This window comes from Rattus norvegicus, chromosome X (genome assembly GCF_036323735.1).
Source record: "Rattus norvegicus strain BN/NHsdMcwi chromosome X, GRCr8, whole genome shotgun sequence".
NCBI lineage: Eukaryota > Metazoa > Chordata > Mammalia > Rodentia > Muridae > Rattus > Rattus norvegicus.
In genome coordinates, this window is record NC_086039.1 from 70371346 (window position 1) to 70395125 (window position 23780).

General features: G+C 39.1%; 1 protein-coding gene across 7 annotated transcripts in view; it reads right to left on the reverse strand.

Moving 5' to 3' along the window:
• Positions 1 to 23780, reverse strand: part of Snx12 (sorting nexin 12) — a 129936-nt gene that overhangs the window by 104333 nt on the left and 1823 nt on the right. For 5 of the 7 annotated variants that reach the window (XM_039099898.2, NM_001108817.2, XM_039099899.2 and 2 more), the window contains exons 2-4: positions 19241 to 19336; positions 18167 to 18291; positions 17553 to 17643 (exon numbers count right to left, since the gene is read on the reverse strand). In XM_039099898.2, the coding sequence (XP_038955826.1) occupies positions 17553 to 17643; positions 18167 to 18291; positions 19241 to 19336 (312 nt within the window). Of the gene's footprint in view, positions 1 to 3420; positions 10528 to 15800; positions 16191 to 17552; positions 17644 to 18166; positions 18292 to 19240; positions 19337 to 23780 lie in introns of those variants that run through there. The other 2 variants (XM_063280144.1, XM_006257079.4) reach the window with 2 other exon arrangements.

The following is a 23780-nucleotide window of genomic DNA, read 5'->3' on the forward strand; positions in this document are numbered from 1 at the left end:
CCAGGCATGGCTTTAAAGCAAATAAATCTAAAAACAAAATTAAAGCCAGTCTATGCTACATAGTGAATTCCTGATGACGCCTTGGCTACATTGTGAGACAATGTCCCAACAAACCAAACTATACATATACAGAAATGCAAAGGACTACAGGTAGAGAGCTTGCTGAGTGGTTGCTAGAGCTTCCTGCTCTTCCAGAGGACCTGAATTCAAGTCCTAGAACCCATGTCAGGCAGCATACACATGGCATATACTTGCATAGCCACACAGCCACATAAAAATAAAAACATTTTTTTTAAAAAAAAGAACCACCCAATGTTGAAGCTAATCTTGAAAAATGACATTTAGAGGGCCTGTACTCCTGACACCTACAGCCCTGACCTTAACACTGTAAGTCTATAGAATCTGACAGGCAAATAGGTCATCAGCCAGAATGAAGCACAGAGAAAGAAACGTATAGTCATTTGACTTTTAAAAAGCAAACTTGGATAGAATGTAGGGATTCCTTTTAAATAAAGTTCTGGAACAAAATGATACTCAAATAGAAAAAATACAAGCTTTGATCTATACCATATCAAAAATAGACTTTACCAAATTTAAAGCCCAGATCAGGAAAAAACACCATTAAGAAGATGAATAGTTTGAAAGCCTTTAATCCTAGCACTGGGAAGACACAGATGGGCAGATTTCTATGAATCTAAGGCCAGCCTGGTCTACATAGTGAGTTCCAGAGCAGCTGAAATTACATAATGAAACTCTGTCTCAAAAAAAGAAAGAAAGCTGGGAGGATGGAAGAAATGACAGAAGGAAGAAAGGAAAGAAGGAAGCAAAAAGAGAATTAAAGAGGAAAAAGGAAACAAATAGGCAAGAACAGAGATGGAAAAATATCTGCAAAACATAAATCTGACATAGAACTTAAGACCAGAAAATGTTTTTAAAATTCTTACAAATCGTTGAAATATTTTGTAATGTTAGGTATCAAACCTAGGGCCTCACATGTATGTTTACAATAAGACTTGTAAGGGCCTTGGAATTTGGCTCAGTTAGAGTTCTTGCCTGCCACGTACAAGGCCCTGGATTCAGTCTCCAGGACCTCATGAACCGGATGTGGCAGAATATGCCTGTAATCCCAGCAGAATGAGAACTGAAGTTCAAATCATCTTGGTGGCCAAGGAAATGGCTCACTGGTGATAGCACTTGGGACAGACAAGAGCCTGAAGACTTAAGTTCCATCCCTGGAGCCCATAAAAAGCTGGATGCCATGATGCATTTGTAGTCACAGTACTTCTAAAGCAGGATGGGAGGCAGAGACAGGAAAATTAGACAGAAGCTCATGGGCCAACAAGCCTGGTGCATCCTTGGCAATGACACAAACCACAAAAGGCCCTGTCTCAACAGTGTGGAACTGACCCCTAAAAAGTTGTCCTCTAGGGGGTTGGGGATTTAGCTCAGTGGTAGAACACTTGCCTAGCAAGCACAAGGCCCTGGGTTCAGTCCTCAGCTCTGGGAAAAAAAGTTGTCCTCTAACTTCTATATATGTTCTATGATGTATGTGTTTTGTGAGCATGCATGAATATGCACACTATATTTTTTAAGAAGATCATTCTCAGTTACAAAGCAAGTTGAAGTTACAAAATATACTAGACTGTTCATTATTGCTTCATTCATAATAAACCTAGAATCCAATGTAAGCCAAATTTCCACTAATAAGAGAACAAATAAACTATAACATACTCATACAGTGGGAAAATATTCAGCAATAGAAGGGAGAAACTTGATAAAATGACCAAAGAATGTGAAAAATACTACAGTTAACAAAAGAAGTATTGTTTAAAAAAATACTGTTCCTTATAAATGATATAGATTTTTAAGAAATGAAATTCTGGTTAGTGAATATATTAATAGGGAACACATCTGATTCTAAAAAATAAATGTACAGGGGTTGGGGATTTAGCTCAGTGGTAGAGCGCTTGCCTAGGAAGCGCAAGGCCCTGGGTTCGGTCCCCAGCTCCAAAAAAAGAAAAAAAAATAAATAAATGCACAAAGATGCATAGTGGTTTGAATAAGAATGGCCCTTATAGGCTCATATATTTGAATGCTTAGTCACAAGGGAGCAGAACTGTTTGAGAGGGATTACGTCTAGCATTGCTGGAGTAAGTGTGCCCTTACAGAAGGAACAACTGTTTCACTGAGGGTGGACCTTGGGTTTCAAAAGTCCATAGCAGGTCTAGGTGTGCCCTCGCTCTCTCCCTCCCTCCCTCCCTCTCCCTCCCTCTCCCTCCTTCCCTCCCTCCCTCCCTCTCCCTCTCCATGCCCTCTCTCTCTCTGCCTCTGTCTGTCTCCCTCCCTCCCTCCTCCATGTCCTTTCTCTTCCCCTCCCACCCTCTGCCTGTAGATCAGGATATAGCTCTCAGCTCCTTCTCCAGCACCTGCCTGCATGCTGCCATGCTTCCCACCATGATGGTAATGGACTAAACCTCTGAAACTGTTAGTCAGACCCAATGAAATGCTTTATTTCATAAGTCTCTTCACAGCAATACAATAGTGACAAAGAAGTATGTGTGGCTTGAGAGATAGCTTAATGGTTAAGAATACATGCTGCTCTTGCAGAGGATCTGAATTTAATTCCCAGCACCCATATCAGGCAGTTCACGACTGTTTGCAACTCCCGTTCCAGGGGATCCAACATCCTACTCTGGCCTCCTTGGGCACCTGCACACATATGTACAAATCCCTAAACACAAGCACCTGAATAATTAAATAAATCTAAAAAATGTTTAAATAGAACGCATATCACAGGATCAACAAACTGAAAGCAAACTAAATATCCATCAAGATAAAATTTCTATTACATCCTCACAATGAAATGACATACAACTGTTTAAAAACACTAGTACAAGGTGATCAGAGAGTTAGTTCAGTGCTTTAAAGCACTTGTTCTTGCAAAGAACCAGGTTCCTACATGGCAGAAGTAGATCATAACAGTCCACAGCCACAGTTACAGGGAATCCAATGCCCTCTTCTGACCTACACAGCCACCAGGAACACACATGGCCCACAGACATACATAAAAGTAAAAGATTCACACACATAAAATGACTAAATCTTTAAAAAGGAAACTTAAATACTAGTCTAAGGCTCTACCACGGTACATTTCATAATCTGTATTTGGAAGATGGAGGCAGGAGGATGAAGGCTAGCTTTGGCTAGCCATAATGAGTTAGAGGCCAGCATGAAGTGCATGAAATCCTATCTTTTAAAAAAAGGAAGGAAAGAAAAAGAGAGGAAGGGAAAGAGAGGACGAAAGTGAAACAAAACTTACCCAAATTAATAAAGCTCCAGTATTGGTAAGAAGGTGTAAGAAAATGGGCAGTCATGTATGTTTGACAATAACATATATTAAAACAAACATTTAGATAAAAATTGGCAGTAGTTATCAAATAATTTTATTAATATTGTTCTTTAACAATTTTCATACATTTATATACTATATTCTAATCATCCTTTTCCCCCACCCTCTTTTATCTCCCATCTCATGGCTATTTATCAATTTTAAATGTTCATGCATTTGATCCAAGTGTTCAAATTCCACAAGACTATCCTATAAGCACATTTACATAACAAAAACATACCATTAATTGGGATGCTCAATGTGGTATTGTTTATAAACTAAAATGCTGAAAACCACCTAAATGTGTATTAGAAAAGAACCAAGTTTTATACATTACTCTTGTGCCACACACCTGTATTCCTGGCTACTTGGAAGACTGAGGCAGGATTATGCTCACAAGTTTGAGATCAGAGATCAGTTAAGGCAACCTAGTGAGACCCCCTATCGGAAAAGCGCCATAGCAATAGGTAAAGTATAACTCTTTGGGAGAAGCCAGCAGTGCTGGTTGGCTTTTTATCAACGCCACACAAACCTAGAAATCTGAGGAAAACCTCAATTGAGAAAGTGTTCCCACCAAACTGGCCTATAGGCAAGTCTATGGGACATTTTCTTAATTAGTGATTGATGTGGGAAGGCCTAGCCCAGGTAGTGCCATACCGGGACAGGTGATTCTGAAAAAGCAGGCTAACCATGGGGAGCAAGTCAGTGAGCAGTAGTTCCTCCAAGGTCTCTTTCAGTTCCTGAATCGAGTTCCTTCCCTGGCTTCCCTTCAGGAAGAATAAGAGATGAAACAAACACTTTCCTACTCAAGTTGCTTTTGTTCATGGTATTTTATCACAGTGATAGAGACCAGCTTTCAGCTAAAATAAGCAAGTAGAAAGAATTTAGGAGGAAATTTGGGGTACAGAAACTTATCTACAATGCAGTCAGCTTCCCAGGAAAACCAATGCAAATACCCGGCAACAGATGCAACAGTGGGTGCTGACTGACAGCAGGGAAAGGTGGGAAAGGTGGGGAAGGTAGGAGAAGGCCCAAAGGGACTTAAGAAAGTCAACAAAAATAGAAATGATCCAAAAATCTTGTAGAATAAATAGGCTGGTGGAGCAGTCTGTAAAACACTCTCCTTCTGCCCTTTAAAATCCAAGACACTCCTATGCACTCCCTCATTCTCAGGTCCAAAAGAATAGCTGTCACTATAAAGCTTTGCTCGGCAGCCTGTGGTTAAAGTATTAAATCTTTCCCTCAAGTCCCACAAAAAAATGTATTCAACCACTATGATACAGCATCTCTATATAATACAGATTATATAGACATCAAGTAGAGTGTCTAATCTTTCCCTTTAAGTTTTCTTTAAAACTTTGTGTGTATTTGTGCATTTTTCTAGGTGGGTCAGTCTACAGTTTTTAATCAAATTCTGGAACAATTGCTATAGTGTAAAATGTTCATCGATCATATACCGAATAATCTATTCTATGCCAGACATTCTAAATACATAAATGAAACTAAAGATCCCAGAAAGTTTACAGATGAGAAAGACAAATAAACATGATATTAGAAAAGACAAAAGCTTAAATGAAAAGAGAGATGCATCATTTACAAGTACTGATTAAACAGAAGTCTACTATAGTCCTGTGGTCAGGAAAACTCTATATTGTAAAGACAGCTACTTTCTCAACATTAAGGTGACAATTCAATATAATCTTTATAAAACAGTAAGATTTCTTATCAAATGTTTGGCTGTTTCTAAAAATTATTAAACAAATGTTTGAAAAACAGAGGAACAGTGGCCACAATCCAAAATCCTTAACAAGCTGGACATGGCCGTGCATGTTTGTAGTCCCAGGATCTGGAAGGGTAAGGCAGGAGGATCATTTGAACACACAACTTCGAGATGACCCTAGTCAGCACACAAGACTCGATGTCATAGAAAAAGTAACAAACCTAAAGTAGTCATTTGAAAAGTATGATGTTGGAATAAGAACAATACCAGCAAAACAAAATCAATGATTCAGAAATAGACTCAGGTATATACAAAGATTCAGTAAATGTTATTGGTGGCATTTCAAGTCACTGGGGAATGTGTTGGGGAAATTAATTACCTAGTTAGAAAGACATTATGGCATATCAACATATCATTTACAAAACCCAATTCTGAATAGTTTCAAAAATAAAGCTTAGTGGGAAAGTAAAAGTGGCCAGATTATATTACAGACACTTTTAAAATTATCAAAAAATTAAGTATAAAACTAAAAACCCACTCAGAACAACCTTGTGTTGGATAAATATTTGATCCACAGTACTACAAAACAGTTCTCAAGCTAACTGGATCCAAGGCCTTCTCCACGGGAATAAATTCAAGCCTATACTATAAAACCTAAGCAAGAAGGAATAGCTGGGAAGGTCATAAGCCCGAGGGGGAAAGCTACTATTTTGCTAAATAAACACAGTATTATACTGCCTTCTAAAGCCTTATCTTTATACCTATAGATTACTGTAGCTTTCAGCCATCATCAAAATCTCCTTTGGACAGCAAGTTAATACAGACACTCACAACAGGTCATGAAGTATAGAGAATAAGTGACTATGGAGTGCACACACACACACACACACACACACACACACACACACACACACCTCGGGAAACACTGGAAAGAGGAAGTTGAGAGACTGTAAGAGACAGAAATTAAGAAAGACTCCTATGAGTCAGTGTCTTCTGGTCATGGCAGGGCCATTGCACACATAAGCTCACAGCAGATTTGGCTGCCTGTAGGACCTGCACATGATCAAGACAGTCACCATTCCAGCATGGGGGAGGGGCTCACGAAGTCCCATCCCAACCTGAGGAGTTAGTAGACTTTGGGGTAGGGGGTTAGGTAGGGAGTCTTTTTTTTTTTTTTTAGAAAGAGAACCTACAGCAGGTTCCCCATGCTCTAGTGGATGGCCTGACACCCATACACATACGAGCAGCATTCACTGGTCTCCGTGGGTTATTTTTTAAAGAGAGGATAAGGACTTGGAAGGTGAATTTGGAGGGAGATCCAGGATGAGCTAGAAGGGGGAGTGAATGATAGCTATGATCAAAATACATTCCATACATATATGAAGTTCTCAAGGAATAAATACAAACACTATATTAAAAAGTTTTTAGTCAGGTGCTAGAGAGATGGTTCAGCAATTAAGAGCACAGACTGCTTTTCTAGAGGTCATAAGTTCAATTCCTAGAAACCATATGACGACTTACAACCATCTGTAATGGGAATTACCCTCTTCTGGTGTGTCTGAAGAGAACAACACTATACTCACATACATAAAATAAATAAATCTTTTTTAAAAGTTAAAAATAAATAAAATAAAAAGGTTTTAGTCATGTGTGGTAGCACACACCTCTAATTCCAGCACTATGGAGGCACAGGCCAACACATTTCTGTGAATTCAAGGCCCTCCTAGTCTCCATGGCTACATAGTAAGATTCTACCTCAAAGTAAGCTTTTAAAGATTTTTCCTTGGGATTAGGGATATAGTTCAGTTAGTAGAATGCTTCTATAAGCATAAAGTGAGTGTGATGACAGGTTTAATACCCAAGAATGCATAAATCAGGTGTGCTGGCAGGTATCATGAACCCTAGTACTTGGGAGGTGACTACATAGTGAATTCAAGGTCACATTGGGGTACAAAAAACCCTGGATAAAAATATTTTTTCAGGGTTGGGGATTTAGCTCAGCTAGCAAGCGCAAGGCCCTGGGTTCGGTCCCCAGTTCCGAAAAAAAATATTTTTTCATCAATTGTTTTATCTACTTGTAGTTGAGTCACAATAGCCCCAAAATGAGGGGGGAAAGTCTGGAAATATAGTTCAGTCAGTAAATTACTTAATTTCCTTGTAAGCATGAGGACACACGTAAAAAGTCAAGCATGGTGGTGCACACTTGTAATCCCAGTGCTGGGGAGCTGGAAACAGGAGGATCCCTGGACCTTGCTGGCCAGCCAACCTCCAGGCAAATGAGAAACCGTATCTCAAAAGGAGAGGGCAGATATATATGACTCATCAAGGAACTCTCTCTTTACAATAGAGACCAGACAAAAAAAACACATCCAATCAAAATACAGTTGTGGAGCCCAGTCCTAATGTATACATCTACAAAACACTTCTGGTACTTAATGCTCAAGGAACACTGCAGACAACAGAGGAGGAAAGATTTTAAAAGCCAGAAAGAATATCAGGGGGTTTGCTACGAGATTGTACCTCCTAGTAATGGCAGACGCTACACCTATAAAGTGGAGGTAGAGGGGAAACCATGAAATCTCAACACTACACAAACTACAGGCAACTAAGGAATTCTGGGAGCAGAATAAACAGTCTTCCCCAAGGAAGAACAATTGGTTGCCCAGTACCAAAGGTCAGTTCTGAAAACATACACACAAGTGATATAGACTAAGCTGGTTGTATTTTATGTATTTAGGAATATATATATATATGTATACACACACACACACACACACACACACACACACTATTAATGAGAAAAGAGGCCATGAATTTCTAAGAGAGCAAAAAATGGACATATATGAGGGAGGGGAGGAAAGGGAGAAATTATGTAATTATAATTTCAAAAATTAGAAAAAAATGAGGGAAGAGAGGGAGGCAGCCTCAAGGTAATGACTGACTGATATATATATATATATATATATATATATATATATATATATATATATATATATATATATATATATATATGAATTTTGTGAAGAATCCCTTGATTATGAGTGTGGAAAGCAGGAATAATACCTGAGGTTTCTGAGGGTTCCATTAACCCGGTTTACTACAAAATGATAGAAAGCCTGAAAGTATGGGTGAATTATGTTAAAGTTGAACAAAGCTAAGAATCTAACATTTGAAGTAGAAACTCTAACAGTAGAGGCTGACTATAAGTAAAAGAAGTCCTACCAGTCTTGATTTACCAGAGTCCCTTTTTGAATTTATTGAAAAAACTCTTGATTTGCCAAATAAAAGTTAAGCACCTTCCGGAGACACATGTCTTTATGATCTAAAATGTTTATCTTAACTTTAAGGGTGATATTTTTGACAGGGGAAGTCATTTAGAGACTGTAAGTCCACAGTTCAGTCAAGTAGCTATATGTGCTTAGTAAACCAATGGGAAACTCTGAGAGCAGCCTGCATTGTTATGATTTTTTATTTTAGTTATTTTTATGTTTATCACTTTTCAAACAAACAGGTTAGGCAGAAATCTCAAGGAAATATATTTATTTATTGAGCATTTTTAAAAGGTAGAGGAATGACGTTCCTGAGAATGACACCTAAGGTTGTTCTCTGCCCACTCCCTACAAACATACACATGACACATGCATAAAATTTTTAAAATGGGGGCTGGCGAGATGGCTTAGCAGGTTAAAGGTGCTTGTTGCCAAGCCTGACAATCTGAGTTTAATCCCCAGAAGCCATATACCAGAGAAACAACTTCCCCAAGTTGTCCTCTAACCTATATACACAAACAGTAGCATGCACATGCATGTATACACATATCCACAAACAAAAACATAATTAAAAATTTTAATTAAACGGAAAAACCTCAAGTATTCCCAGTAAATGAACTAACAAAATGGAACAGGGAAATGAATGGAAAATTCTCTAGCGTTTAAAAGGAAAGGCATTCTGACATGTGCTATAACACTGATGACACTTGATTTTATGCTAAGGTGAAAGAAGCCAGTCACAAAAAGACAAATAAAAGCAAGTGAGATGGCTCAGCATGTAAAGGTACTTGCCACCAACCCTGACAACCTGAGTTTAATTACAAGACCTATGTGGTAGGAGAACTGATTCCTGCAAGTTTCCCTCTAACCCCAACACATGTGTTATATAGCACTTACAAGTGCACATACATAGAAATAAACATGTAATAACAAAAATGCAAGAAATATTCCACTTATATGAGATACTTGTGATTGTCAAATTCAGAGAAGCAGAAAAGGATGATAGCTACTAGGGGTAATGGAAGAGTTATTGAGTTTGAAGTAGAAAGATGAAAAATGTATTGAGATGTATGGTGGTAATGATTGCACAATACAGATGTATTTAATGACATTTAACTGTATACTTTAAAATGGTTAGGCCAGACACAGCATTCATATATGTAATTCTAGCACCTGGAAGGCAGAGGCAGGAAGCCCAGCCTGATCTACACAGTTGAGTTGCAACCACATAGGGCCATATAGTAAGAACCTGTTTCAAAAAAAAAAAGCAACAAAAAACAAGTATAGTGATACAAGCCTGTAATCTCAGCACTTGGAAGGCTGACTACAAAATTACCATGAGTCTGAGGCCATCCTGATCCATATAGTAAGTGCCAGGCCAGCCAGGGCTATATAGTATGACCCCATTTCAAAAAAAGTTAGAATAGTAAATATCATATATATGCATACCTGTATACATATTTTTGTAACAATAATATATGTAATATATTTCAATGAAAATAGATAAAAGATTAAAAGCAGAAACAGATATGAGAACTCAATTTTCTCTTACTAGGGTAGATATCAATATAGCTTGCAAAATAAATGTCAAATTTACCTTTTTAATTCTTGATTTTTGAAAAGTTATTTTTCAATGGAGTCATGTGATCAGAAAACAACTGAGCTAAAATCAAGAATCGTCCTACCACTATTGTTTGTAAAATAATAAAATTATTCAATTCAGTAATTTATCAATAAGAGAACAGAGAAATAAACTTATAGTCATACTATGGCATATTGTATATACTGTATCACATTTAATAAATCTAGTAAGTAAAGCATTTCCAAAACAATGAATGGTAATTTGTAGAAAAAAACATAACACAATGGATTTCCTATGGTAAATTGTTATGTATAGAAAGGTACAGAGAATAAAACAGATGACAGATGACTGGCTGAAATGGTAACACAGGAATGGACAAACTTTCTAGGTCAAACATCTGTTCTTCCAATGGACAGATCTTCACTCTCCAGCTTTTGTGACCTTTCCTGCTTCCACTGTGAATCCTGTGGTGACGTTGCAGCAAGGAAGGTCAAACATTCCAGAAAACACTCCATTGCTTAGACCCAGGACCTCAGCAATCAAACCAAAGGGGGAGCTCCAAGCTGGCCTTGATGGAAGATGTACAGCTTAAGAGGACTTCCTCTAACAGCCATAAAACCTATAACCTGAGTCAACTGTGTCATAATGGGCTATAACTCTGAGACACATGTGAAATGTCAATCTGTGGAGTGTGTTTAGGCAGGAGCAGGCAGTTATAGGTGCCAGGTAGGCCTTCACTTTTAAAAGCAGCACCACAGTGGTCCCATTGGTTTTCCATACCAGCTGCTTCCTGTGGCTTATCCCTCCATTAAGAGACAAATGAGGTGAGGGAATGTGCTTTCCACAGCATACAAACTATAGGATTATTTATTTTTGGTCTACACACACCAACCAGAGGAGTGGGATCTTGGCTACTAATTTAAATCAACATGTTGTTCTCAATCCCCCACATCCCCCAATCCTTATTTGGACCCTTCCTAGAATTTAAGGTTTAGATCTAAGAAAAAATAACAAAAGAAGTCCAAGATTTTGTTTGTTGATTTGTCAGGGGCCCAAGAAGCAAGTTATATTTCCATGTGGATCCATGGGAGTTGCTCTGGGCTTGGCTTCAAGTAGTGCTAATCTAAGATGAAACTGGTCTTGAAAGTACCTTATACAAGGCTGCATTACCAATGGACTAATGGACTTCGCTGTCCACTCCCACCCCCAAAGGCTAATGGGAAAATAGAAATATTCAGGGCCATTAACTTAAGAATGATAGCTAAATTTGTTAGAGTAGTTAGGAGCCTTAACTGACAGAAAGATAATACTTCTAGCATGACCAAAATTAAATGTGTGGGGAAACTTGTAAAATTCCTAACAGTTGGTAATATTACAACTAAATGCATCAGAAAATGCAAATTAGAATTATTGAAAATAACATTTTAAAATAATTTTGATAACTGTAGGTTATTTTAGTTTGTACCATTAGCAGGGAAAACTTTTTGTGGGGACACATGAATTTCCTCATTTCAGGAGAAACAGTTATTTCATATAATTTGGGGTCTAAACTATACTCTTAAAGAAAATAATTTAGCCCAGCTTTGTGGCCCACACCTTTAAACCAAGCACTTGGGAAGTAGGTGGATCTCACTGAGCTCCAGGCTAGCTAGGGATACACAAAAAGGGAGGGAGAAAACAGTAATTTAGCTGTAGCTGTCAAAGTAACAAACTATCCACACTCTTTGACTCAGAGATTCCTGCTCTCTATCAAACAGAAATACACACAGGAATAAGATCAAACTCAGTGTTTATAACAGTGACTGATTAGCGGCAACTTTCCATCAATAGGTGAATTGTTAAATTATAATAAAACTATACTATTGAATGCTATACCATTATTTTTCATTTTCTAAATGAGGTAAATGTCCACATATTAATGCAAAAAGAAATATGTAATACATTGCATAATATATTTAAATTAATTTACATAGTAGAAAACCAATGTTGTATTTTTAAACTATCTACATATGTGTGAGTAAATGAATGAAGTCAGAGGGAAAGGAAGGGGAGGTCTAGGATACACCAGGTAATAGTCATCAGTTTGAGAGAATGGGAATAGGGATGAGTAAAGAAAAATCTTTTATAATTCTACAAATGTATTCCTTTGTTAAGAGCTATGGTTTCTTTAGAATTTAAAAAAGATTTATACTGTGTTTCTGTTTGCCTTTGTGAGTATACTGCACCCCATGTGAATGCAGTGACAATGGAGTCCAAAAGAGGACATGGGATCTCTGGTACTGGGGTTACAGATGGTTGTGAGCTAAAAATGGGTGCTGGAATTAAACCAGGGTCCTCTGGAAGAGCAGCCAGTGCTCTTACTACTTAGCCATCTCTCCAGCCTAAAGATTTATTTTCTTTTATGTGAAAACTTGCCTACAAATACATGCACCACAGGCATGCCTGGTGCCCATGGAGGTCAGAAAAGGGCATCAGATCTACTGGAGATGACATCTCTCTAGCCCTCTTCTGATTTTTTATCTATGTCTAGCTGACAGTTCCTGTTAACGATCTTAACCCTTTAACTTCAGTTTTTCCAGGTAAAGGAATTTATGATCTACATACAAACATTTGAAACCACTGGAAAAGAAGAGCAAGATATGTTGGCATACACCAGTAAATGGCATCACTCAATAGGCTAAGCCAGAGGATACTCAACAGCCTGGGCTACATAATGAATTGAAGCTAGTCGGGGTTACAGAGTAAGACCATCAAAAACAGACAAATAAAGCTACCATAAAAACCACTTATTTAAAAGAGTCCCTAAAGGGTTAAAAGAATTCTTTTGGGATATTGATAATTACTCCTATTTGTATGTTTTATATGAATATCCAGAAAAAGCCACAGACAAAAATATATAGACAGAAAACACACACACACACACACACACACACACACACACACACACACACACTCCACATGAGAGAAGGAAAGAAAAATAAATCTAAAAATAAAATGAAGAAGGCAACATGTTGTGCATAAGCAAGGCAAAAAAAGAAAAGATAAATGATGGGTGGTGGGTGGTCACAAAGGGAGAAGCAGAAAACCACAAACTAAATTATTCTTAAGAGTTTATAAATCAAAAGTTATCTTGAGGTTGGGCATGGTGACTTATTCCTACAATCCCAACATTCAGAAGACTGAAGCAGGAGGATCACCCATGAGTTTTAGGCTACCCTAGGTAAATAGTAAGTTCTAGAGTTCTAGGTCATCTTGAGGTACAGGGTAAGACCCTGCCTAAAAATAAACAAATAAAAAGCCAGGCATAGTAGCACAAGCATGTAAAGCCAGCATTTGAGTAGAATCAAGAGATACATACTCAATTACATAGCAAACTCGAGCAGCCTCAGCTACCTGACCCATCTCAAAGAAAAAGCTTAATTACTGATGATTTATAATTGGGGTAAGAAGCACCTAACCTTTAGGCTATCATTAAAGTAGTACTTAGTTTCAAACCCCCTGGCTTAGGCCCATGTTAAGACTTTGGAGAAACTTCAGAATTATAAAAAGGGTTAAAAACCAAATAAGGGGAAATTAGAATGTTTATTGTGTCTAAGAGACTACCAGGAGTGACTCAACAGCCCTCAAGGACGTGAAGAAACATTCATTTCAGTGAGCAGCTGATGTGAATTTCCACAGCAGGTGATTTTGTTTAAATTATTACAGCAAGTATGTCAACAGAGAAGTGTCTGGCCTAGGTGATATACCATACAAAAACCCCTTCGAAGCCTGTTGTTCACCCCTCCCACCTTTACTAGATCAACAACTCATCTCCAATAGGTCAAAGGGTAGGGAAGGCATCTTTGGAATGTTAAGATGTAGACTTCTTTTAGGTCTAGTTTTGTGTAAAATCTGTTAGCCTCTGTCTCCTAGAACCCAATATAAGGTTGAATCGTTCTGAGCTATGGGGAAAAGGGGCGGGGGGAGTCATTGTAGCAAGCACTAAAATATGTGTATAAACTTGAATACCTTAAAAAAAATTATGCCTTGCCTCAGTATAGACAAGTAAGAGGACTTAGGTTTAAAGTTCTTACAGGACATAAAGGCTATTTAAAATGGCCAATTTTCCTCAAAAAAGAGGAAACTGAACTTGGTGGATATTAAAGCTAATAAATAAAAGGAAATCACCTGTATAATCATAACATACAAAAAGCACACAGGACAATCATAAGTTGGAGGCTACCCTGGGCAAGTTCCAGGCCAGCATGGGCTACAAAATGAAATCTTGTCTCAAATAAAATAAGGGAGAGGGGTTGGGGATTTAGCTCAGTGGTAGAGCGCTTACCTAGGAAGCGCAAGGCCCTGGGTTCGGTCCCCAGCTCCGGAAAAAAAAAAAAAAGAACCAAAAAAAAAATTTAAGGGTTGGGGATTTGGCTCAGTAGTAGAGCACTTGCCTAGGAAGCGCAAGGTCCTGGGTTCGATCCCCAGCCCCGGAAGAAAAAAAAATTTAAAAAAAAAATTAAAAAAAAAATAAGGGAGAGGGGGGAATAATTAACTAGATATGCCTGACCCTCTTTTTCTCTCATTTTTGTCTTGTATAGCTCTTAAATTTCTGCATAGAAATACATTGTACTCACTCATTTTACTTGTACTGACTACCTTACACCTAAGCTAGCTGAATACTGTCTATCTAAAATATGGATGGTACTTTATTTTATAGCCAATTCTTCTAGTTATTCTCCAGTTCCTTCGTTAATACTGCTGCACACAAAGGCTGTCTTTTGATCACTCCTTTCCTTTATCTCAAAGAAACACCTAGTCTTCCTGGTCCCTCAGACAGCTTCACTCACCTCATTCTCTAATGATCTTTAAAAATCCTTTAACTTCTTTCATGCAGCTGACTCTTCTATTTAAAACCAAGTATCACTCTTAAGTCTCTATAATGCCTTCATCTTTTGAACATGTCATTTTTCTATACCATTGTTCCATTTTAAATTAAATTAAAAGTAGGTTTTGGGGTTGGGGATTTAGCTCAGCGGTAGAGCGCTTGCCTAGCGAGCACAAGGCCCTGGGTTCGGTCCCCAGCTCCGAAAAAAAAGAAAAAAGAAGAAAAAAAAGTAGGTTTTTCTGGGAGGTCGAGGTCCCATATTGATCAAGTTGACCTGGAATTAACCATGTAATGAAGGCTGGCCTTAAACTCCTGATCCTCCTGGGGTTACACACAAGTGCTATCATGTCCAGCTTTAAAACTATCTTTAATTTACCAAATGACAAGATTCCTACCTCCCTCATTCCAACCCTTCATGGATCCTACCCCATACACAACCGTATTAGTCAGATGAAAACACCCATCAGAAGTTCTCAGGATTTCACCCACCTTTCTGTCTGCATCAACTTTTTGAAAAACAACATAATGAAGCATCATCAAATGAGATAAAAGGTCAATGAAAGAAATTGTTGATGATATGTGGGTGTATCAAAGGATGGGCCCATATGTATATGTTTATGTAACATTGCATATGCATATATAAACACAGGTAATATAAATACATTCAAATTAACAAAACTCCACAAACATAAAAATCAAATAGGCTAAACTGACCTAAACCACAGGTGTTATATGGCTACTTCCTGGAAAGAGATGCATTATTATCTATGTGACAAAGTCAGTTGCAAGTTACAAGAAAGCATAGGTAAACTTCTACAAGCAGTCTAGACTCTGCTCTTCTGTACTGTAATACAAATGCAAAGCTTACTCATCACCCCAGGACTATGGCCATGTTGTATGAGTTCTACACATACCCAGCATGTACTCAGCACTAGGAAATAATACATTTACAACTTAAGGAGGAAAACGGAGGCTTGCTTCACAGTGGTTTAATATGAACAGAGTAGAATATGACATTGTCTGACAGAAGAATGAACAATTTGCTGAATAAAAGCCCCAAGTCGGGATATATACACAGAAGAAATGGGGCCTCAGACTCTCAGCACTTGTGCACAATGAAAGAAGAAATCTTTAAAAAAAAAAAACCTGTAACAGAGGATACAAATCAAAAGGCAGCAAGGACACCGACACTGGCGAGGTGGGAAAGGGACTACTCAGCTACCAGCATGGGCTTAGCAGCAGGAGAGCTAATCTACCTCAAGGATCTTCAACACTGAGATGGGCTCCAAGTCCCCTGTCAAAATCTAATCCTGATCTCTCTGACCAGGGTCACACCAGAATCAGCAATCCTTTTCCCCAAGGACCTACAGAGAAAACACAAATCCTTCCATGACAGGGAGTCTAAGCCAAGAGTCCCAACTTGCACCTGGCACCAAGTTAACTTGCTCTCTTCCCACCACCTGGACAGACAACAGGTCCCAGCAAACAAATCACCACCTCCCAAATAACAACAGAGGACAGGACACTTGCCAGCCTCAAGAAGCTGTTTTAGCCCCTAAGATTTGGGAAATCTATACCTAGCTGCTAGCCTATTTCAATTTCTGGGGACAACACTGGAGTTCCACAGGAAACAAGAACAGGCAGTTCAATAACCCTGTGTCCAAGCTGGGGAAGGCAGCAGACAACTCTTGCTCCTGAGCCCCATTCAACAGCTCAAAAGTGCTTAGGGGAAATGAGAAACTCTGGTGTGTGTGCTTCTGCCCTTGGGGCAGCACTAAATGACATGGGAAAAGGAAGAATGGAAGGAGGATGTGATGTTGTTCTTCCTTACCACCAAGAGGAACCTAAAGCATGAACCCCCTCCCGCCATTCAGAAACTCACCTGGCAGTGATAAGTTGTTCTTATCCCTTAAAACCCACAAAGCTAACCCATAAAGAAACAAGGGCTTAAGGAGGGAGTACTGTTGGCCCATACTAACTCATTAGCTAGTGAGTAAAATATAGCCAGCCAGACTAGGGAGCCATAAAGGGATAGGGGCTAGGCAATAGGAGCACCCTACTACCCGATGGCTTTTTGACTTTGCAGTAACTGTGATGATGGGCCCAGAAAACCCATACATCCTGCTCCACACATCGGACTGCTTAAACTCTAGGATTGCTGCCATGAAAAGCAACAAGGGGAAGGATAAACAAACAAACCAAAAAACTGCTGAGAAAACTGGGAGTAATACTCTTAGAAAAAATTAAATTTTGGGTTTCTACCACCTTCCCCAAAAAGAAAATTTTTCATGCAGGTAGGAAAAGCAGGGATTCTTCCTATTCAGTGTTCCTGGTTAAACCTAAGAATAAGAAAAAGGCCCTAGACTTGCAGCATCAGTAATATATCCCAGTGCCTCACCAGCACAAACCCCCTCCCCCCAAGTTAGCCTTCTGGTATAGGTAAAATGCCCAAGAAATAGCCTTCTAGTCCAATCCCTCCCCCACCCCAACCCCAAGCAAAGAACATCTGCCTGTGGTTTCCCACCTCTCTTCAGAGAAGAGATACTAGCAGAGCACCCACACGGTGTAGTCTGGTACCAAGGGGCACAATGCAAGAAGATCTATCAAGCCAGGGGATGGGTAGCCAACTTCAGATCAAAAAGAGAGAGAGGCTTAGTGTAAAAACCAATGTCATTTCAGCAGGAAAAGTAGAGGGCAAGTGGTGAGAGGGACTCCTACTGGCGCACCTTCCCAGGGACGTAGTTCCTATCAATTGCCTCCTCTTGCAGGAACATGTGTAGACAGCGTTCATTCTGAGCCAACGGGTGCCCAGCAATTCTATAAAGAGACCAGAGTGGTTATCAGTAATATCTGAGATCAGAGAGATTTGGCAGGAGAATAGGAATGTGAAGAGGGGGGGAAGGTTTGAGTCTTTAGAGGACAACAGTAGGGCATGACCTAAACTGTAATAAAGAAGGGAAATAGAACAGAAGGACAAGACAGGGAAATTCCTAATTAAAAGGGTTAACATGCATTACACTCTCAGGCCTTGGCATTCAGGATCTGAATTTATTACAGGAATAGAGTTTTACTATCTTCAGTTTGCCCACTATATCATATTACCTATTACAAAAGGACAAAGTAGACAAAAAATATAAGATCATGAGGGGCTGAGAGTACAATAGTTTAGAGGTAGAGTGCTTGCCTAGCATATGCGAGGCCATGGATTCAATCCCCAGCAAAAAAGGAAAGAGCAAAGTATGGAATGAAGGAGGAAGGGGAGGGGAGAGAAAAATAGGGAGAGGGTGGGAAAGAAACATTTTATAATGGCAAAAGCAGAGCAGCCAAGAATTTGGCTTACTTGTTAATAAACTGTTCGAGGCCTTGCCTCCTTTCTTCAATGAAAGATTCCTCAAAGATCCCTTCATCTCCTCGGAAAGGGAGCTGCCGCTTCAAGGCTTTCCCAGGCAGTGGTGGTACTACGATCTGCAGTCAAATAGCAGCCCAGTTGGAAAGGGCAAGAAAGAAGAAAGCAAATGAGATGGTAAAATGTGTTCTCACTCTCCCTCAATCCCTCCTTCCCTCTCTCCCTCCCTCCCTTCCTATGGCTGCATGGTGGTCTCAAACTGCCTGTGTAGCCAAGGGTGACCTTGAACTTCTGGTCCTCCTGCCTTCACCTGCTAAGGAAATGTATTTCTCAATTCTTTTATGTTTGGGATCCACAAAACCCCAGGTCCAGCTAAGACCTTAGAATAGTAAGGATGGCTCATATGGACCCAACTTGATTTCTGTGGAAGGACAGAGTTACCATCTCAAGAGAAAGGAAATAAACTTCAAATACTCTTCACTTTCCTTAATAATCCTGCACCATCCAAACATTTAGCTTTCCTTAATACATTTTTGCACTTATAGGTGAGGTGTTTACCAACTTACAAGCAAAAAAAACAAGTGGTCAAAAATATTGTTCATGGGGCTAAGAAGAGGGCTCATCTGGTAAGAGCACTGCCTGCACAAGCATGAGGACCTGAATATATGACCAGCTGGGGGTGGAAGGCAGAGACAGGAGAAACGCTGGAGATCGCTGGCCCAGTTCCAAATTCCGTGAGAAACCCTGTCTTAAAGGTGTGAGGCAAAAAGATAGAGCAGGACACATAACCTGCTCCTCTGACCTGAATGGCACATCTTCACACCATATAACACACACACACACACACACACACACACACACACACACACACACACACAATTTTATAAATAAGAAGTCCTAAACTTTCAAGTTTCAAAGAGTATGCCCCCAGAACCAATATATTGGGAATGAGTCCATAATAATGTGTTCACCCTTATTCCCCAATTCAAGACTTTTCCAGGCTGTGATCTTATACCCAAGCCTATATAGATCCCCCTCCAATGGTACTAATAAGGAGATGAGCTGTACCTTACTATCTCGCTCCAGCTCATTTTTCAGCCACTCAAAGTCACTATAGCGTCGCCGTACACAGGATTCTTTCAGTTTGAAGATGGGGAGGTTTGTCTACAGGGAAGAAAGAATGACAAGAAGCCAGGTGCTGTGGCATTTAATTTTAACACTTTGGGAGGCTGAGTCAGGAGGATCAGTAGTCAGGGTGGGGCCAACTTAAGCCACATAGGGAATTCCAGATCAGCTGGGCCTAAATGGTAAGACCCTATCTCAAAAGTAAAAAACAACCAAACTGAAAACAGGCAGTAAGTCCTGTTCAACCTGTGGGGATCACCTGTCAGAACCTATGGGACTGAGGATATGTCTCAGTGGCAGAGGATTTCCCTATTCTGTGTGAACACTTGGGTTTGACTTCCAACAAAAAAGAAAATTTGCTGCATACTTTTTTTTGGGGGGGGGGAGCTGAGGACCGAACCCAGGGCCTTGTGCTTGCTAGGCAAGTGCTCTACCACCAAGCTAAATCCCCAACCCCAGAAAATTTGCTACTATAGACTATATACCTAAAACTCTGCCAAAACACTACCAGGTGAATATTAACCCTTACCATACCCAATTGTATCACAATTGGGGATAAGTCCCTTGCTTAGTAGTAGAGCACTTACCTAGCATGCTCAAAGCTCTTGGTTCCACCCCACAAACACGCAAATAAAATCTTTTGCTACTTAAAACTTATGTTATAGGGAAAACTCACAGTCATGTTATAATGAACATTATACTGGTAAATCATTATTTGAGCTCAGATTGGTTTCCCATCCCTATTTCAGACCCACGCAGGCCCTCTGTCTAGGGTTGTGCTACCCCTTCCTCTCTGTGATCTGGAAGTAAAAGAATAACAAAGCACCCCAACAGGAAAAACAGTCTTTGAAAACTAGAAAGTAAATCATTTCCAATGTCAGTTCATCCTGATATAATAATGCCTGCAGTGGGAAAGAAAAGCTAAAGTCCAGCCGTGAGAAGCTCAGTCAGGAACTCCAACTAACATCCCTAGTTGGTTTCTACTGGATGTGATGGACACCTGACTTGATGTTACCTTTCTGTTGTTCCTTTTTGTTCTTTTCCTTGGCAGCCTCATCTGAAGGAACATTCTGCTCTGTCTGGGACTCTCTGTATGGGGAACTCCAGCTGGCTGCCTTAAAGGTGCTTCCCCAAGCAATGTCTACTGGATATGTTGAGTGCCTGGCTTGATGTTTTGCTGTCTGTCCCTTGCTATTTATTATTTTACTCTGGCTTGCTATATACTGAAACTTGCTCATTCAAAATCAGTAGTATGGCTATTTTGGATCATTCTCTAGACGTCCAAGACATCCTACCTTTGCCTTCCTATTCCAATCTTTTCTTCTCTATTCTATACATCCGCTATATGTCCTACCTCAATTTAAACTTCATTCAGAAAATCTTTCCTGATAAGAGCAACTGGGTACATTGTGATATACCTCCCCTCTGATACCTTCTGACATTGTCTTGAGACCTTGTTTCTATCCTAAGCTGGCTTCAAACTCTCTATGTAGCTGAGAATAACTTTGAATTTTTGTCTTCCTGCCTCCTTGGGAAATTACAGGAATGTACCATTACACCCAGTTCATAAAGTACTGGGAGTCAAAGCCTAGAGCTTTATACATGCTAGGTTAGTATTCACCAATAGAAATACAGCCACATTCCCATTTCTAAGGGTTTTGTTATACAGCAGAAGATGACCTTGAACTTCACATCCTTTCCCCTCTACAGTTTATGAAGTATCACATCACTAGGTTTTCTTCATGCTATTCTATGCATCTTGTTTCTTGTCTACATGATCTATTATGATCTTAAGATCAACCACCTGACTGTGTGAAGTGATGGATCCCTTTAATCCCAGAACAAGGAAGGCAGAAGTGGGCAGAACTTTGTGGGTTTGAGGCCAAGCCACTACACAGAGTTCTAGACCAGCCAGAACAATATAGTTGAGACACTGTCTTTAAAAAAAAACAACAACCATGACAACTTTTACTTCTCCCAAAATGTAAGTTATCAATACTCAATTACTAAATAGAAACCCTATATATCTAGTACCCCTTTACCTAAAAATGCAGAATGAAGAGTCATTATATAGGTTAGTTTTCTGTAACGTACTCATTCCTACATCTTAATCACTAAGAAGACTCCGAAAGCTCTGGTGGTAAGAAGACCTTATAACAAATTAAAAGCCCAAATTCATTTCTGTCTACAAATACTAAATGAAAATGGTCAAATACATCTATTAATGTAGAGCATATTTCTTCCCAGCCAATTCAAAGCAATGGGTAACTAAAAAAAAGAACAACCTCTTCTCTACACAACTGCCTCTTGGCAAGAAAGGAGTATCTAACTTTACCCAAAATCTTCAAGGTCCAAGAGATATCATTGGTTGCAAAAAGTCTGTTATAAATAACATTTTGTCATCTAAACAATTCTTTAAAATAAAATGGGAGAGAAAGAATCGTGCTTTCTTTAGGGTGTGGTCTACTGTAGGTCCACAATGTTGCAGTGGAGGGTCCCATACCAGAAGTATATGAGCAGCACAAATCAGACTGAATGATTTTGTTTTGTTTTGTTTTTAAAGAAGACTCAGAGTTGAAGAGATAGGGAGGAGGAGATGGATCAGGAAGGAATTAGGGGGTTAATGTAAGTGTGAATATGGTCAAAATACATTATATGAAATTCTCAAAGCACAAAAGCATTTAAAAGGAATAAACAAGTAACCAAGCATGATGGCAAAGACCTGTAATGCCAGCACTTGAGAAGTATAAATAGGAGAAGCAGTAATTGAAACTCATTCTCAGCTACACAGTGAGTTTCAGGACAACCAAGGCTACATGAAACTTAGAAAAGAACAAAAGAAAAGTAAGAAACTGAGGGCTGCTTGGAAAAATGGGCAAGTAAAAGTGCCTGCATCTAAGTCTGACGACCTATGTTTGATCCCAAGGACCCACATGGTAGGAAAGAACCAAGCCCTTCAAGTTCTCCTCTGACATGTGCTAAACCTTCCTCAGGACACAAAATAAATGCAAATGTAATTTTTAAACAATTTAAAGGGACTAGAGAGATGGCTCAGTGTTTAAGAGCACTTGTTCTTACAGAGGACCACAGTTCAATTCCCAGCACCCACGTGGCAGCTCACCACTATTTGTAACTCTAGGATGTACATGATACAAACACGTGTTTGAACAAAACTCTAAATACACATAAGATAAATGAATCTTTTTTTAAGTTTTTAATTTTAAAAAGAAACTGGAAACTTCCTTGAAAATCTCTGGTAATGCCATTTGAAGACTGTTTTTACAGTATACTGACTGAATTTTGTAATATGTGCATGTATTAACTGTTATTAACTGTTTAAAATTAACCCATTATAGAAAAATGCATCAGAATCCCCTAAGAGAAAAAAGACATTTAGAATCATAGGACTGTAGATTTGCACTAGTGTTCACTAGAGATACTATGTTCCCCAAAACATTAGAAATATAATTAGTGAAAACAAAGTGAAAGGAGAAAGAAAACACAAAATTCAAGCCCACATTGAAATGTCCATATGTACAATGACGTGAGGCCACCATTGAACCTCTCCAGACTTGTCAGGCAGGCAGGATCCATTCCTGAATAAAATTAAAGAGAGTTAGCTTCATCAATATTTATTAAAGGAAGTTGAAGGGGTAGGATCAATGGAAAAGTACGTGCTCAGCATGCATGAAGCCTGAATTAAATCTCTGGAACCAGAAAAAATAAATACAAATAACAAGTGATTTTAGTATTTTCCTAAAAATAAAACAGCAAAAGCCTCAAATCAACTCAAACCCACAGAATAAAGAGGCACCATGAACTCTATCAATATAATATAACTGGAACTGAAGGTAAGCCAGTCAGTGGTGGCACACGCCTTTAGTCATAGCACTTGGGAAGCAGAGACAGGTGGATCTCTTGTGAATTCTAGGACAGCCTACTCTAACAGAGTGAGTTCCAAATCAGTCAGAGCTATTACAGTGTTTACAGCTATTACCCTGTCTTAAAACAAAAGTCTCAGTGTATCTTTTGCATACTAAGTTTTGCAACTAAGGTTTAACAAAGTCATGGAAAAAACATGGACTTTGGAGTCAGAGTTGGTTTCAGATACAGCCCTGTCTTGTATGTTACATGTACTTGGGGGAAATTAGGTAAACTTCATGCTTTCCTGATTTCTGTTTTTTAAAAAAAAGGTATACAGAAACTAAAACCTAGATGGACAAAGAGACACAGGCCTTTAATCCTAGCCCTTGAGAGGCAGAGGCAGGTGGATCTCTGATTTTGAGGCCAACCCAGTCTACAAAGCAAGTTCCAGGACAGCCAGAGCTATACAGAGAAACCTGGTATAAAAAAAAAAAAGCAATTTTAAAAAAGAAAAGAAACTAAAACCTAGTTTGGTGCCTGGCCCATATACAGGATGTGTTGAATTGTCTCTGTTGTTATTAGAATTCCTAAAGAACTATTTCCTTACTAATATATAAGG